The sequence below is a fragment of the Lytechinus variegatus genome, chromosome 1 (genome assembly GCF_018143015.1).
Source record: "Lytechinus variegatus isolate NC3 chromosome 1, Lvar_3.0, whole genome shotgun sequence".
NCBI lineage: Eukaryota > Metazoa > Echinodermata > Echinoidea > Temnopleuroida > Toxopneustidae > Lytechinus > Lytechinus variegatus.
In genome coordinates, this window is record NC_054740.1 from 69,696,803 (window position 1) to 69,712,251 (window position 15,449).

Here is a 15,449-nt window from a genome sequence, read left to right on the forward strand (position 1 = left end):
CTTTTTTCATAAACAATGAAAGAAAGGAGGAAAGAATGAAAGAAGAAAAAATGGAAGGAGAGAAAAAAACAAAAATAAAACGAGAGGAAGGGAGAAGGAAGCAAAGAAAAGTGTAAGGAAAGAAAGGATCAATGAAAGAAAAAAAAGAAATTTAAAAAAGAAAGAAGCAAAGAAAGATAAATGGAACAAAAAAGGGTAAGCAAGTATGAAAGAAGGATGGAAAAAGAGGGGGAAAAGTCAAATTACAAGCAGAGAAAAAAAATCCAATCATCTAACAAAAATCTTAATGATATTTGGTGTTTTTTGATGTACTTTTTTTTATTTCAAAGAACTAAAATGTTTTATAAATGAATAAAATTTAAGAGTAAAAGATAGTGAATTTTAAAATGAAACAACGCGGCATCACAGGCATATCTCCTTCCGTCTCTCCCATCCCATTTACAAGTTCGCACCAATCACAAAATACAACAAGACTCAAAACGAAAGCGGAAACAATTAGATCTAATATGAAAACTTGTTCCTCCAATTACATCACCAAATCAGTTATCTGAAAATCCAAAATATAATTATACAAATTTCCCTCTGATTTTGTGATTATTTTTGTGTAAAACCTGTTTATCACGACTGTGAGATTATTTGCACCATTGAGAATCTGCTCCGATCCTATATGCCGAGCTACATGTAGTAGCCTGCCACACACATGCAGGAGGCCAGTTTGTTTGCAATGTATCGGGTTAGCAAGAAAATCACCACAGAACTTGCAAGAGTTGACAGTTATCAATTTTACTGTTGCCTCTGCTTCACCATCTGTTGGTTAATTGATGAAAATTCTACACTTTTACATGTAGATATATTAACTATATTTTGTTCAATATTCTGAAATACGGGACAAATAGGCATCCCGGAAGGGTTTGTCGGGACGCCGGGAAAGAGGAGCAAAATACGGGACGATCCCGGGAAATACGGGACGTCTGGTCACCCTGATCGTTACCAAAACTGGCATTTACCTTTAAAGCTGAAACAAAAATAGTAAAATAAGATTTACTTGAATATCCCCCACCCTCTAAAAACTTATGGAATCGACATGTCCGTTTTACTTTTGGGGTTATTAAAAACTTAAAAATCAGGACTGTCTAGAAAAATCGGCACAGTTGGCAGGCCTGAGAAAGGTGCGAATGACTGGTCTAGTGAATTCTTCATGCAAAAGATCCCTATATTAAAAGCATCTAATTCATTTAATGTTGGGTACTTATCAATTTTTTTTTGTTAATTAAACAAAGAGAGGCTATTGAATAATTTCCTTTTCTCTTTAAAATGATTTAGATGCTCAATAATCCGTGTTAAGACCATATTTATAAACAAGAAATGCATTTTATTGTTTCATTGCTTTTAGATCACAACTTAAAAAACTATCCAAAATTAAATTTCTATTCACAACCTACTATACTGTAAAGTCTAATTTGTGAATTTAAAAAAAAAATTTATTGAATGTGCAAGATCAAATTTTGTAAATGTTCATCAGACTCACATTACATTTTCTAACTAATTGTGAGAACATTTAGCAATGGCAAGGCAAAAATGCACTCAAATGTGCATGTTAAGATATCATTTGATATTAAAAAACCATGACTTTTCTTCAAGGAAAATTTGGTATGCTTTTTTTAATTCAAATTTGTTTTGTGAAAATCGGGCCTGGTGAATTATGTAGACCGGGTGGGTGATTCATAAGTTTGTTTCTAAGTTATTAGTGATGATCATGAAAGACTGGTGATCCTTTCACGAGCTTAACCAACACCAGTGACATTTTGGAACATATGATAAGCAACCACAAGATCGGATCACCAGTCGCTCTTAAAGTCGCTTGTAACTTACAAACAGCTTTATGAAACACCCACCTGGAACGAAGAAGGACTATGAGACAAGACAAGGTCAAACATCTAGTCTCCCCTTCAAGCGCCCTCTTTGCTAGATATGAGCGCACCTTAGAGACAAAGAGCTAATTCATCTCTGGGATTTCATTAAATATTTACTGCGGGGGGAAATCACTCCTCTTTGGAATGATTCTTCTCCCATAAATCCAATCACCCTGTGGCTGTGTTTTCTACCGAGGCATATACATTGTAAAGACAGTGCGAAGATGAGAGGCAAGGGATCTGGGCGTCCAATACCAATTAAAAGACCTTCCGGTTCTTATCTATCGGGGTTAAGTGATGTTCCGCAAGAGGATAATGATTGCTTTGGTGAGGATATTTGCTTTCATATTCCCTAGATAAACACTGTTTACAGCTTCAATTCAAGTACAGTGGAAAACAAGTTTCTCAAATGAAATGTATTTTATTTGTATCAATGAAAATACCCAAGGCATGGACTTCAGATTTGAACATAACTTATTATTTCAGTTTCACATTTTAAGCACGGCCCTATGTCTGGGGGGGAGGGGGGACTCTCCTATATTGGTGGTACAGGGATGTACCGCTGTGATGGCCCCCTTTATCACACCCAATTTTCAGCTCTCTAGATACTCCGAATGACAAAGGTTCAGTTCAGAAAGATCGTCACCATTGGGAAATCAACCCCCTAAAAACTAAGCGTGGTTCAAGACTTTGTGGTGGGGGGGGGGGGGGGTTCCGCTGGGAGCTTGAGAATTTCCAATGTCATTTAAAAAACTTAACCTTTGGTTAAGATGTGATGTTGACTGCAGCATAACATGCAGGTCCCCAAAGTGATCTACCATCCAAGTTTGGTTGAAAAGTGACTTAAGGTAGCAGAGTTATGAGTCATAAGAGTGTTACATGTAAACTTTAACATTGAGCTGAAAGTGACCTTTGACCTTACCATATGAGCTCCAACAGCAGCATGACATGCAGGTATCCTAACTACACCTACAATCCTTGTTTGGGTGAAAAGTGACTTGCGGAGTTACAATGTAGGTGTCATAAGAGAGTCTTGCATGTAAACTTTAACGTTTACCTGAAAGTGACCTTTGACCTTACCATGTGACCTCCGACTGCAGCATTACATGCAAGTCCCCTAAGTCCATCTACCATCAAAGTTTGGTTGAAAAATGACTTACGGTTGCAGAGTTATGTGTCATAAGGTTTGTGACAGACAACAATTGGATCCGTAAGTCTCGCCTTCACCTCTGGTGGGCGAGACAAAAAGTAAAACCAAATAAAAGAGAGAAACACCTGAAAGATCGTCACCATTAGGAAATTAACCCCCTAAAAATTGCAAAGCCCTAAGCGTAGTATAGACTATAACTTTTTTTTGGGGGGGGGGGTTCTGCCGGGAGCTTGAGAATTTACATGTCATTTCAAAAACTTAACCTTTGGTTAAGATTTGATGTTGACGCCACCATTACAAAAGTGGCGCCTATGGTCTCACTCTGCTATGCAGGTGAGACAAAAATGACCTCTGTGACCTTTGACCTCACGACCCCAAAATTTGTCTGGTTTAATATTGCCACTTCCATATGCATACTTGGATAAAGTTTGATATTGATATGTCATCAAATGAGTCTTTACTCACTGCAAGAAACAAAATGAAATAAAAATTTGTGTTGAACTCTGCTGGGAATGAAAGATTTGATTGAGGAAATTTCCACTTCCAGTACCTGAATTATGAATTATTATTGAATTCTATCTGGATACCGGAATTATCCAGTGTTATATGAGTATTTAACATTTCAGTATTTAATTGGTGAAAATCATTTAAACATCCTTGTTTTAAATTAGATTGATAAAGTTTTGAATAGCCATGAAATGAAGACAAAGGAAATATAACAAACCTTGCCTAAAGGAAAAGGATATTAAAAATATCTTTCGAATGGATGCAATTAACTCAAAATATTTGTAGGAAATGAGAAAATAGATGATTGTATAAAACAGATTAGGTTCCTTGGGAGAACATTTCATGAGGATTGAAACCTAGTAAAACATCTGTGTCACGTCAATCCAGTCACTGGTTGCTTTTGGATTTCATCTCTTTAAGATTTTTTTGTTGTCTTCATCAATAATCTATCAGTAGGACAAGTTACTTTAATCTGTCCAGAATTGACACCAAAGTTTGAGATCTTTGGATATTTCAAACTTTCTTACTTTCCATGGAACAAAAACACAACTCCATGATAATATTTTGCATTGCATACGCCCTCAACTTCCTCAATGGTATGCAATCAGAATATCGGATGATGTAAAGTTGTTCAACCAAAGTGTACTCAATACCATGCAATAATCAATGTTTCTTGACCAAAGTGATAAAGTTCTGAGATCTCGCATATTTCTCCTAATTAATCCTTGTTCTCCCCTTTTCTTGGGATTCATCATTCAGTTAAATATTTCTTACGAGGATTTTGATTTCCTTTCTGGCAGCTCATGTTTCATGCATCTTGTATGTCTTTGGAAAAAATCAGTCAATCCACATGCCTCTCATGATAATGAATGTATGTAGTTGCACCTGTATCATGAAACACATGGATTGGTCATTCAGTTTATTTATGCCCTTGACTGTAAAATTGATTAGGCCTGGGACGAATGCTGTTTTTGCTATTTGATTATTTGTCATGGTAAACAAATGAATGGTTCAAATTGAGATTCCTGGATTATCAGAGATTGCCAAAAAAATTGACCTAATTACATGACCTACTGCTGGTCACACATAATGACCAAGCTGACTCGGTCCGAGTATCGCAGTACAGCCCCTTATCGACATGCACATCCACGAAGCTGAATGATATACAGTCATAGACACACCCATCATCGTCATGTCTTGGAAATAGTTACAATGTCTGCAATTGATTAAATTTTAGCCTAAATTTCATTTGCTACCTTGCACTTTGTCTTGATAATCGAATGTCAAATCAGTATGGTAATCAACATCTTTCTGGTGAACATTCAATTATACTGTATAAACTTAAAGTAGTATTCTGTTGCCAATCGTTGGTTAAACTGATCGAAACCTTCGATGGTACAGGTTTTACTCCCAAGGCCTAAAAACAATCACCAAGGTAATCACTGGGAGATATCAGTCATGCAATCAAGTGCAAACAAAAGCTTTCCGTCAAATTATGGAGACCTCAGGGGGGGGGGGAGACCATCAGAGAAAGGAAATATCCAACTCAAAGTGTGGGAAGAACAGACAATAACACTGATTAAAAAAAAATGATAACAATTCATTTGTTCTGCTTGTTCAAAAGAGGAAATAACTGAAGTTCAGGAAATCACTCATCCTCCCACTTTTGAAAAGTGGATCAACAAAGACCCCGGAAATAAGCATACCATCATTCACATGAATGTTTTTAAGGTAGGTTTAAGGGCTATTTTTCTACATAATTAGGGTGATTGCTGTATTTTTAGGTCTATTTTTTTTCATTTTGAAAGGTTACTTCTATTTACACAACCAGCAATTATGCAATAAATGTGAAATATTATATATATATGTAAAATGTTGTTTTTCTGAATATTCTGGACTACTGTTTGCTGCAAATCTTGGGGCAACTCTAAAAAAGACGGTCAATTTGGGCCCTCATGAGGACAATGACCTGCTGCCCTCATGATTTGTACAGTCTTTCAACAGATCACACAAACAATATTAAACATGCAAGAACTGTGTCACACAGTTCTCAAACCTTGAAGACAGGTACATTCTGGATAAGCCACTTATCCAGAATGTACCTGTAAAGCGTAAAGATGATCCCTCGTCAAATCTTTTACTGCAATATTTTATGAAACCAAATTGCTACATTATCCTTATTGAGACAAATTCTTGCCATTATCAGAAAAAAAATTAGCCTCAGATTACATTTTGACACATAATTTTTTCTTAATGAAGGCACCAATACTTTAGATAAAATGAAGTATTGAAGATAGTTGATATCATTTTTTTAAGGAAGCACATTTTGGTACAATAAATTACCAAAAATTACCGAAATGTGCTGTCACTAGATAGAACACATTTTGGTAACTACGCATTTTGGCATAGAGTTTCCAAAATGTGTCAGTGGTCTATGCCTGGTGGGATCTACATGGGACTTGAAAATCAATGAATACTACATAATGGAAATAAGGTGATATGTTCTTGAGTAAGGATGAACAGGGCATAATTATTATAAGAGTATCCTATTTCCATGGTAACTGCATATTAATATCAATGAATAAGGGGATCCGGAGTATTGAAGAATGAACTATACAGGTGTACTTCCTGTTATGGCCAATGCTCAGAAATCTTGGTACACATCCTGGAATGAAGACAAACATGATGCATTTTTCAAATGTGTCAGGTATCGCGTTGTCATGGTATACAAAACAATTCAGGGAAATGTTCATCTCTTAGTCAGTAATTTACATAAAGTCATTGCTAAATAGCTAGTTGGTAAGTCTGAAGCCCCAATAAGTGTTGGGGGTGTAATTGATCATTTGGGGCCAATAAGCCGCTCCTGGGATAAATATTCTCCAGTTTCTTTTCAAGCTGTAGGTGGGTTGGAAATTGACCGTTCTAGTTGGTCTATGGACCATTCTAGTATAAACTCTATTTAGTCTAAAGATATGTTTCATCTATAAACCCAACCATTTGGTATAATGACCAATTTGATCTACACATAATTTAATGTTAATATTCATGAATAAGCCTAATTTTGTGTGGTGCTTATCCGTAAAATAAATGAATGCGCAATCATATATTGTACATGAGGTGAAGAGCATTTTTTATGTTGATTACAGTAGACCAATTGAGAATAAGACTTCATGTCTCTGTTTAATGGTGACTCTATTTAAAAGCAACAGCATCACAGTAACAAAGTGAGCAGAGCGCTAAGTATAAATTGGCAGCACGCTTTAAAGTTAGGGCACGAGTAACAGCAGAGAGGTAGAAGAAATGCTTGAATATAAAGCAGAATCTGAACGTTTATTTCCCCCAAGTATTTTATGGCTCTCCTAATGATAGTCACTCAAGTTGCCAAGAGCATTGAGACTCCTTATCTCATTTAATATTCTGCACCCAGCCATTATATCTCATATGATTTTAGTCATTTAAAGGACTTGACCTAATCTCAGGAAAGATTACTCATTTGTCTCATCTACCCCTATCTTGCCTTTCAATTCCAACTACAGCTCCCTTATGTTCATTTCTCATTATATGACACCTCGATAGATCCTTGTCATTCGATTAGTTGTTTGATATCGATCATTCAGCCCATTTTACAATGACGTCGTCATCTGTGCAATTTGGGGGGGTTAATCCACACTTTGCCACTCTTGACCCAGGTGCTAAATGGGTACCCGGTAGGATGTGAAAGTTATTGTAGTTGTCCAGTACTTTGAGCGCCTCAACGTCGACTGATTGGAATACACCCCAGGAAGTGGAGGATGTGTGAACAATGTGTGCGGGTATAACTGATTGAATCTGATGACGGGTAATCTGTAAAGCACTTAGACACATTGTTCCAATGGTAATAAGCTCTATATAATAGCGGAATATTACTATTATAATATTCCTTACACATTAGAATCTAATGCAGAGGAGAATGTGGCAGAGGATGCGGAGGAAGACACAGCAGTGGCATATATAGAAATGCTGTTGTAGAAAAGTATCCTTTTGCCATCGGCCAAACTACAATAATTATAATAACAAGGCAAAAGCAATTTTGTGTCTCGCCCACTAATGAAAATAACCAGAAATATCATGATTTGTGAGGGCACGCAAGAGAGTTATATAGAAACTTCATTGTGAATTGACTGGGATGGAATAACACTTGTCATTAGAGCCTTGCACGTAAACTTAAATGTTAAATTGAAAATGACCTTTGACCTTACCATGTGACCTCCAACTGCAGCGTAACATGCAGGTCGCCTAAGTACATCTACCATCCAAGTATTGTTGAAAAGTAACTTACGGTTGTGGAGTTAGGTGTCATAAGAGTCTTGCATGTAAACTTAACGATGACCTGAAAATGATCTTTGACCTTATCATGTGACGTCCGACTGCAGCATAACATGCAGGTCCCCCAATTCCATCTACCATCCAAGTTTGGTTGAAAAGCGACTTACGGTTGCGGAGTTAAGAGTCTTGCATGTAAACTTTAACGTTAACCTGAAAATGACCTTTGACCTTATCATGTGACCTCCGACTGCAGCATTACATGCAGGTCCCCCAAGTCCATCTACCATCCAAGTTTGGTTGAAAAGTGACATACGGTTGCGGAGTTAGGTGTCATAAGAGAGTCTTGCATGTAACCTTTAACGTTGACCTGAAAATGACCTTTGACCTTATCATGTGACCTCCGACTGCAGCATAACATGCAGGTCCCCTAAGTCCATCTACCATCCAAGTTTGGTTGAAAAGCGACTTAAGGTTGCGGAGTTAAGAGTCTTGCATGTAAACTTTAACGTTAACCTGAAAATGACCTTTGACCTTACCATGTGACCTCCGACTGCAGCATAACATGCAGGTCCCCCAAGTCCATCTACCATCCAAGTTTGGTTGAAAAGTGACTTACGGTTGTGGAGTTAGGTGTCATAAGAGAGCCTTGCATGTAAACTTTAACGTTGACCTGAAAATGACCTTTGACCTTACCATGTGACCTCAGACTGCAGCATAACATGCAGGTCCCCCAAGTCCATCCACCATCCAAGTTTGGTTGGAAAGTGACTTGCGGTTGTGGAGTTATGTGTCATTATAGGTTTGTGACGGACGACAGATGATGGACGGACGACATTTTGATCCCTAAGTCTCGCCTTCACCTCTGGTGGGCGGAACAACAATGATGCCGATGGTATAATATTTTAGTTATAATTATCACAATAATAAAAGCAACAGCAACAATAATAACTAACAACAAAAGAAATAATAATAATCATCATTGGTTCCTCCACATTGTGCGTATCACAGTATATGAACAAAATGTGGGACAGTTTATTTCTATTATTTGGTAAAAGATCCCACACTTAATTTAGTTAATTTCTCGACAACAACTCATTTCATAAATGTACATGTATAAGAATTTGGCACATATTTTTCATTCTTTCATGCATACACTTGGGTGGCCATTTTCTTTGATTCCAAACAGATAAGAGTCTTGCAGTAAATCTAAGAATCATACTGGTAATTTGTTGGTAGCCTGATTTCTAGCAAGTTTTTCACTAAATTCAAGTTTTTAACTATTAAAACAATCTATTCGAATACAACAACTTGCATCTCAGTATAACTACATTATTCTTGAGTCTGAAGGATAAGGGAATTTCCCTCGGAAAGAAAACCACAAGGTTTTCTATCCTAGTAGAGCAATCTTCCACATGTTGAAAAGAACTGAAGCAAAAATTTTATTTTGCTGCTGTACTTGCCCATACGCTCACTGCTTCACTGCAAGGCGGTAACGAAGACAAACACTCAATGTACAAATATACATGTACGTGCAGTCCTCATGCTGCCAACAAACCACGTATAAATAGGTCGTTCGCTGCTTTCACAAATAAATCTATATGAAAATGAGACACATATTAGGGAAGCAGCAGGTCTAGCATTCTATACTGCTAATTTTGTACCTAGGTATGAAGTGAATAATTGGGAAAGCAGTGAGTCTTTAATTCTACTGCTGCTGAAAAGCCTCATTTTGTTGCTACGTATTGCTACTTGCATAGAACAAAGTAAACTACATCAAATACATATTTGGAAGTAGAAGGGCATTTGAGCACAGTCAGCCATCTCATGGCCCCCAAAAAGTACTTCAGGAAAATTCATGTTTGATTTCTATTGCTAAAATCATTTCTTTTTTATTCCCCTATCATTGCCATGATTTCAATCTGGTTGACATGAATACAAAAATGAAATAAAGAAGCTTGATTCACAATATGATTAAACTTATGGTTCCAAGAATTGGTATTTCACTTTAAAAAGAACGAGTTTATGTAAAAATATAATAAAGCTTTGAAATTTGCTCCTGTAATACACTAGTTTGACTTTATTTGCAAAGTATCTCTGCCTTTGCATATACAATAACGGTAGGATTAGGACATGTGCACATGTAGTTGGGACCATGTATCACTTTTTTCAGTTTGATTGCATACCCATTCATGCAAAACATGTGATCACGCGAAATAAAAAAATACATCAATTGAAACATCTTTTAATTTCATATCATCCACACTGTAACATTGTCAGAACATATGTACATTCATACAAGATAAAACTCAAAAGAGGCTCTCACACGATAAACAATTTATCAATTTTTCAGTTAAAGCTCACATGCATGAATAACAACCTCACTGAACCAATGCAATACTAACATACTTAACTCTTCATGCATTCACCTGTAAACCCCCTGTGTGTTGCATTATTTTAGCAGTGATCCCTCCACGCAGTATAATACACTCTGTAATTTAGAGTGCCATAACTTTTTATCTGATCATTTTGAAAGAAAATGTTGTGTAGCAAACTTGTAGAGTGTTTCCTGGGCTTTCTTATCGTATATACATTTATTGGATAAATTATGGAAAAATGTATAGTAAATTACATTTTCTAAATGCTTTCTCCTAATACTTCCAACAAAATTTAGCCCCCCTTTTACTTTGGTTCTTGTGTTAGTGGCATGATTTTTATTTATCCACTTGGACTGTTCATTACATAAGCTTTGTATTGATACCAAAATCATGATAATCTGATAAAAATAGCCCATATATAGTGGAAAATAAAAGAGAGTAAATTTTTGCCTGGTCAAGGTACTGTACTCCATTGAAAGGGTCTCATTCACATTCGTGCCATGAGTCACAGACTCCTAACAATAAACCTGGCCATGGTATTGTTTGTGAGGAGGGTTTTATTGATTTTCTCCTCTCCTTTTTCAATGAACTTCCTGGCTGTGATCAGGATGTATTGATTTTTTGGGGGTTACCGCTGATCTCTATACTAATTTTCAAGGAAAACTCAAGGATTCTGTAATTTGTAAACTGCGATAATCCGTCGAACGCTAAACTAATGTCGCACGCGCGATCGATCGATCAGTACACATGTACGGTAAACACAAACGGCAGGCTATACATTGTAGCTAGGCACGCTCCGGGGCATGCAATTGTTCGAAAAACAATGGGACAGGGGACGTCTATGGGAAATGTGTGGTTGTGCAAAAATGCGAACGAAACACGCCTACGGATGTGCAATAATGCGAACGTAACGCATGAAGAGTTATAAACTTAAAGGAATATTTCAAACAAACAAGTTATTGACAGTATTGCAGCAGCCAAGCTATTTAAAGCTTTTTACAAGACTACCATCATTATCAAGCTTAATCCCTCATGATGGCGGTCTTCTGCTTCCTTAAACTTGCCAACCTGTTTTAATGAAAAATGCATTTTGTTGATATTTTTTACATTCATTTTGAATGCTTTATATGACAACTATATATTACCTTTGTACATGTATGTTATCTTGTATACATCTATGTGATGCATGTAAATGCAGAAATAAAAACACACAACCAAACAAAATAAAAACAGATTGTTTGATAAGCAATGGGATAAGAAAATGACTTACAGCTTCATTGAGGACGAGGTTGCACATGCACTCTGTAGCTGCCTTCTTGATCATATCATGTTCTTCTAACATGTAATTCTCAATCTGGGAGAAACCAGTTTCCTTGATTATTCTGGTCCTGTGTTAAGAAAACCATATAAGATGTGATAAACATGCATGGGTAAGCACTTGAAATGCAAAAGAATTCAACCTGGCTTATTTCACCAACTATATATTAAGCCATGGGAGTGTTAGTATTAGGGCAAGGATCAACATTTGTCATGTACCGAGTTGTCAGAATCTGACAATTTTCTTGGGTTTTGACTGGCTAAAAGGCAAAATTTTCTTGGACTTTTTTTGGATAAAACATCCGACCATTCCTTTTATGAAATGCCCCCGGTATTAGAATGTCATACACCAAGTGTGGGGGTCAATTTAACTACCCCCCCCCCCACATAATTATGAGTTACATATTCTTCAATTTTTTTTAAAGTGGAATAAGAGTCACTGTGTAGAAAAATACTCTGGAACAGCATTGTCAATTACTATTTAGGGAATATTGGATGGCCTTGAGTGAGATGCGAAGAAATATTGTTCCTCAGCGAGTAAAAATAATTCTACACATCCCACGAAAATTGGTCATACAATACTATTATTTAGATACCCCCACAAAGCTAAACATACATGTAAAGTAATGAACAAAAAAAAATTGTTAATAGTAATCTTCATTTATGGCAATTCTGTAAATCATGAGAATGGCTCCTGAGTATTGTCATTTAAAAAAAAAAGAAATCTCTGGAATAAAGTAAAGATGCGCTATCATATAAAGCAAGTGCATTTGAATTCAATAAATTAACGCTCCTTTACCACACCTCCAACTAATATGCAATGCAATTTCATTGTGACAAAACAATAGCTTCATGCGCACGATAATTTTTAAAACAATTATAATCTTGAGGGCGGAACAAAATATTCATTTCGTCCAATATTTTCAATATTGGATGGTTTTCATACGTATGCACGTTAATAATCAGTTTTAATATCTTGTCTCTTTGAAACAACCTCGCAAGACGTCAACAAATATCTGCGCCTCTAAAACCCTACATATAAATAACAATTTGAAACATTGTTCCATGAACCTACTTTGTCTGGGGGAGAGGGGATAGAGAGGCTATTTTTTATCATGAATGCAAAGAAAAATTCTATGCATATTTATTGTGCTGTGTATAATGATCTCAAATGTAATTTAGGGGACCCAAGCTAAGTTCACACGGCCTTTGCAATCACATTTCTCAAAGGGCTGCATTTATTCTTTATGCAGATATGGAACAGGCCATGTCACTACACAGCTGCATAGCACCTTTTGACCAAAGAGGGGCCATACAAGATGAACGCTTTTAATGCATTTTAGCTAGCCGCTGTAAACAATGTATTTTACTTGGCACAGCATATGCCTTTCTCAAACAGAAATGGGTAGAAGTGATCAGACTTCAAACACATTTCAAAATGGCTTTGCATTTGTCTCTCATGCAATAATGTTTTTTGGACTCAAAACACCTTTTGGATCATGCAAGAGGGCCTTTTAAGCCTTAAAATAAACATATCTTTGAGTTTAACATCTGCAAGGTCCCCTAGGATGCTCTCTGCAATCTTAACCGGTGTGTTGGCTCAGTTGGTATAGCGTCCGTCTCACAGCCGGGAGGTCGGGAGTTCAAACCCCCAGGCGCATCAGACCAAAAGATGTTAAAAAATGGGAGTTGCTGCTACCCTGTTTGGCGTTGCACATTTAAAGGAAACCAAAACCCAAGAGAAGCAATCTTGTTGGAAAGAGTAAAATGAAAGGAACAATTTAGAAAAAGTTTCATCAAAATGGGTTATGAAATAAGCAAGTTATGGGAGTTTCAAAAGTCTTGTTGTACTTTCCATGGAGATCCTCAAATTGGCAAACGTGCTTCAAAATGGCTGATTTTGTGGGCAACTCTCCATTTGTTTTGTAAACAAACTTTCAGATTTTCATCATTATCTTTCAAAATGCATCTTGCCTCCTTCTGAGAACAAAATATGTCATGGGAAAATATAATTCACACCACATATGTCAAGGTCAGGAGAAGATAATGTGAAATATGTAAAATAAAGGGGAAAATCTGAAAATTTGTGTACAAAACAAATGGAGAGTTGTCCACAAAATCAGCCATTTTATAGCACATTTGCCAATTTGAGGATCTCCATGGAGAGTACAAGAAAACTATTTAAATGGCCATAACTTGCTTATTTCATAACCGATTTTGATGAAACTTTTTTTAAATTGTTCCTCTCATTTTACTCTTTCAAATAAGATTGCTTCTTGGGTTTTGGTTTCCTTTAAGGGATAGTTTTGTTGATCTGGCACTGCACAGCAGCTGCCGCATAAATGGGCGAAAAGAATTTTCTGAGTAATATGGATTTTCGTTTTCTTTGTATTCTACTAAGCAAAGATGATCAATGCATCGTTCAATAAATGATACCCAACAATAAAGCTTTATATTTACCTGACTGAATCATTCATAGAAGCTAGATTGGTGAGAGCCATGAGTGCTTCAAAGTTCTGTAAACCTGTATTATCTACATCAAGCAATTGAACTAGTGGACGGACTACCTCAAGATGCTGGAAAACAGAATATTAGAAAAAAATAATAATCAAAATAAAGAATCTGTAGTAGACAAAAGGAGGTAAATGGAATTGGCCATCAAATTGTAAATAACACTAACACCTCCTCACACTTACCTACCTACCCTTATTTATTCACTTGTTCAATTTCCTAGCACAGGTATCAGTAGCCTTACTTAGCCAGGGTAATATGGGAGCATCTTGAGCACTGAACAAGATGGATATGTACGCTTTACAAATACCCTATATTATCATCATCATCATTGTTCAGATCAGCAAGCTTGTCAAAGGATGATCATTTTTGCATGAAAATCATCATTTGTACAATTCACAGCATACAACTTTGAAGAAGACACAAAAATGCACATTATCATCGACTCCAACCTAACTTAAATTTACCATCTATATAATTCCCCTAATCAGTATATATAATCTCATCTTTAATCTTACCATCAACTTAAATCTTTGAACTTGACTTTGACTCTGTACATTTATCCTAACCACCGATTTTACATATATCAGTTTATTCATCTTCATATGCAATAAATAACTATCTCTGTATGAAAAAACCATTAACATGCATATATAATGCATTTTAGGCACCTCATCAAGATTCTGATATACATTTTTTTCATTCCAGCTTTCCTGCAATTTCCATTGTTTTGCATATTAATAAATATGAGAATCATAATAAAGGCCACTTGCACAATTCATGTTTAAAAGTTTGCTCTCTGACTTTTGAGAAAGTACCTATCTTCTTTACCCCCCCCCCCCCCCCCTCCCTCCCTACCCAAATAAGTGCTTCTGGAACCTCTTGGGATGAAGGCATTGAAAACCTACCCTTTGTCCTGGGAAAGCAACTTCTGGGTTCATGGTGATACCGATCTTTGCAAGGGCCTGAGCAGCTCTTGTTTTCCCTTCCAGTGTACCTTCAATGGCCAATGGGACCAATGCCTTGGCACCGCCCTGCTGAACGACAAGACCCCGATGGTCCACATCCTCCACCAATGCTAGATAAACTCTGCACAAAGACACACCAGTTTAGAGGAGAATATTACAAGGTTACAGTGGTAAATCCTGTACACGGCAAATCAACATGTATGAATAAAATCAACCTTTTTAGAGTTATTTTCCCTCCCTTCGTATAGCCTGTTGGTAGGCGTTTTGAAAAACAGCCAGAAACAGTAAATTTTTTTCATTTATATGTCTCAATAAGGATGGCTACAAAATTATGAATTCGTCCATTCAGATTTCTCCATTGGGTTTAGTGCATGAAATTCGATACACAACAACAAATTGTGTC

At 36.6% G+C, this 15,449-nt stretch overlaps 1 protein-coding gene across 1 annotated transcript in view; it reads right to left on the reverse strand.

Annotated features, from left to right (window-relative positions):
- The window catches only part of LOC121421311 (protein unc-45 homolog B-like), a 53,634-nt gene that overhangs the window by 19,899 nt on the left and 18,286 nt on the right, over positions 1 to 15,449 (reverse strand). Inside the window, exons 14-16 of the mRNA XM_041615993.1 lie at positions 14,987 to 15,167; positions 14,028 to 14,143; positions 11,521 to 11,638 (exon numbers count right to left, since the gene is read on the reverse strand). Coding sequence (XP_041471927.1) covers positions 11,521 to 11,638; positions 14,028 to 14,143; positions 14,987 to 15,167 — 415 coding nt within the window. The remainder of the gene's footprint in view (positions 1 to 11,520; positions 11,639 to 14,027; positions 14,144 to 14,986; positions 15,168 to 15,449) is intronic.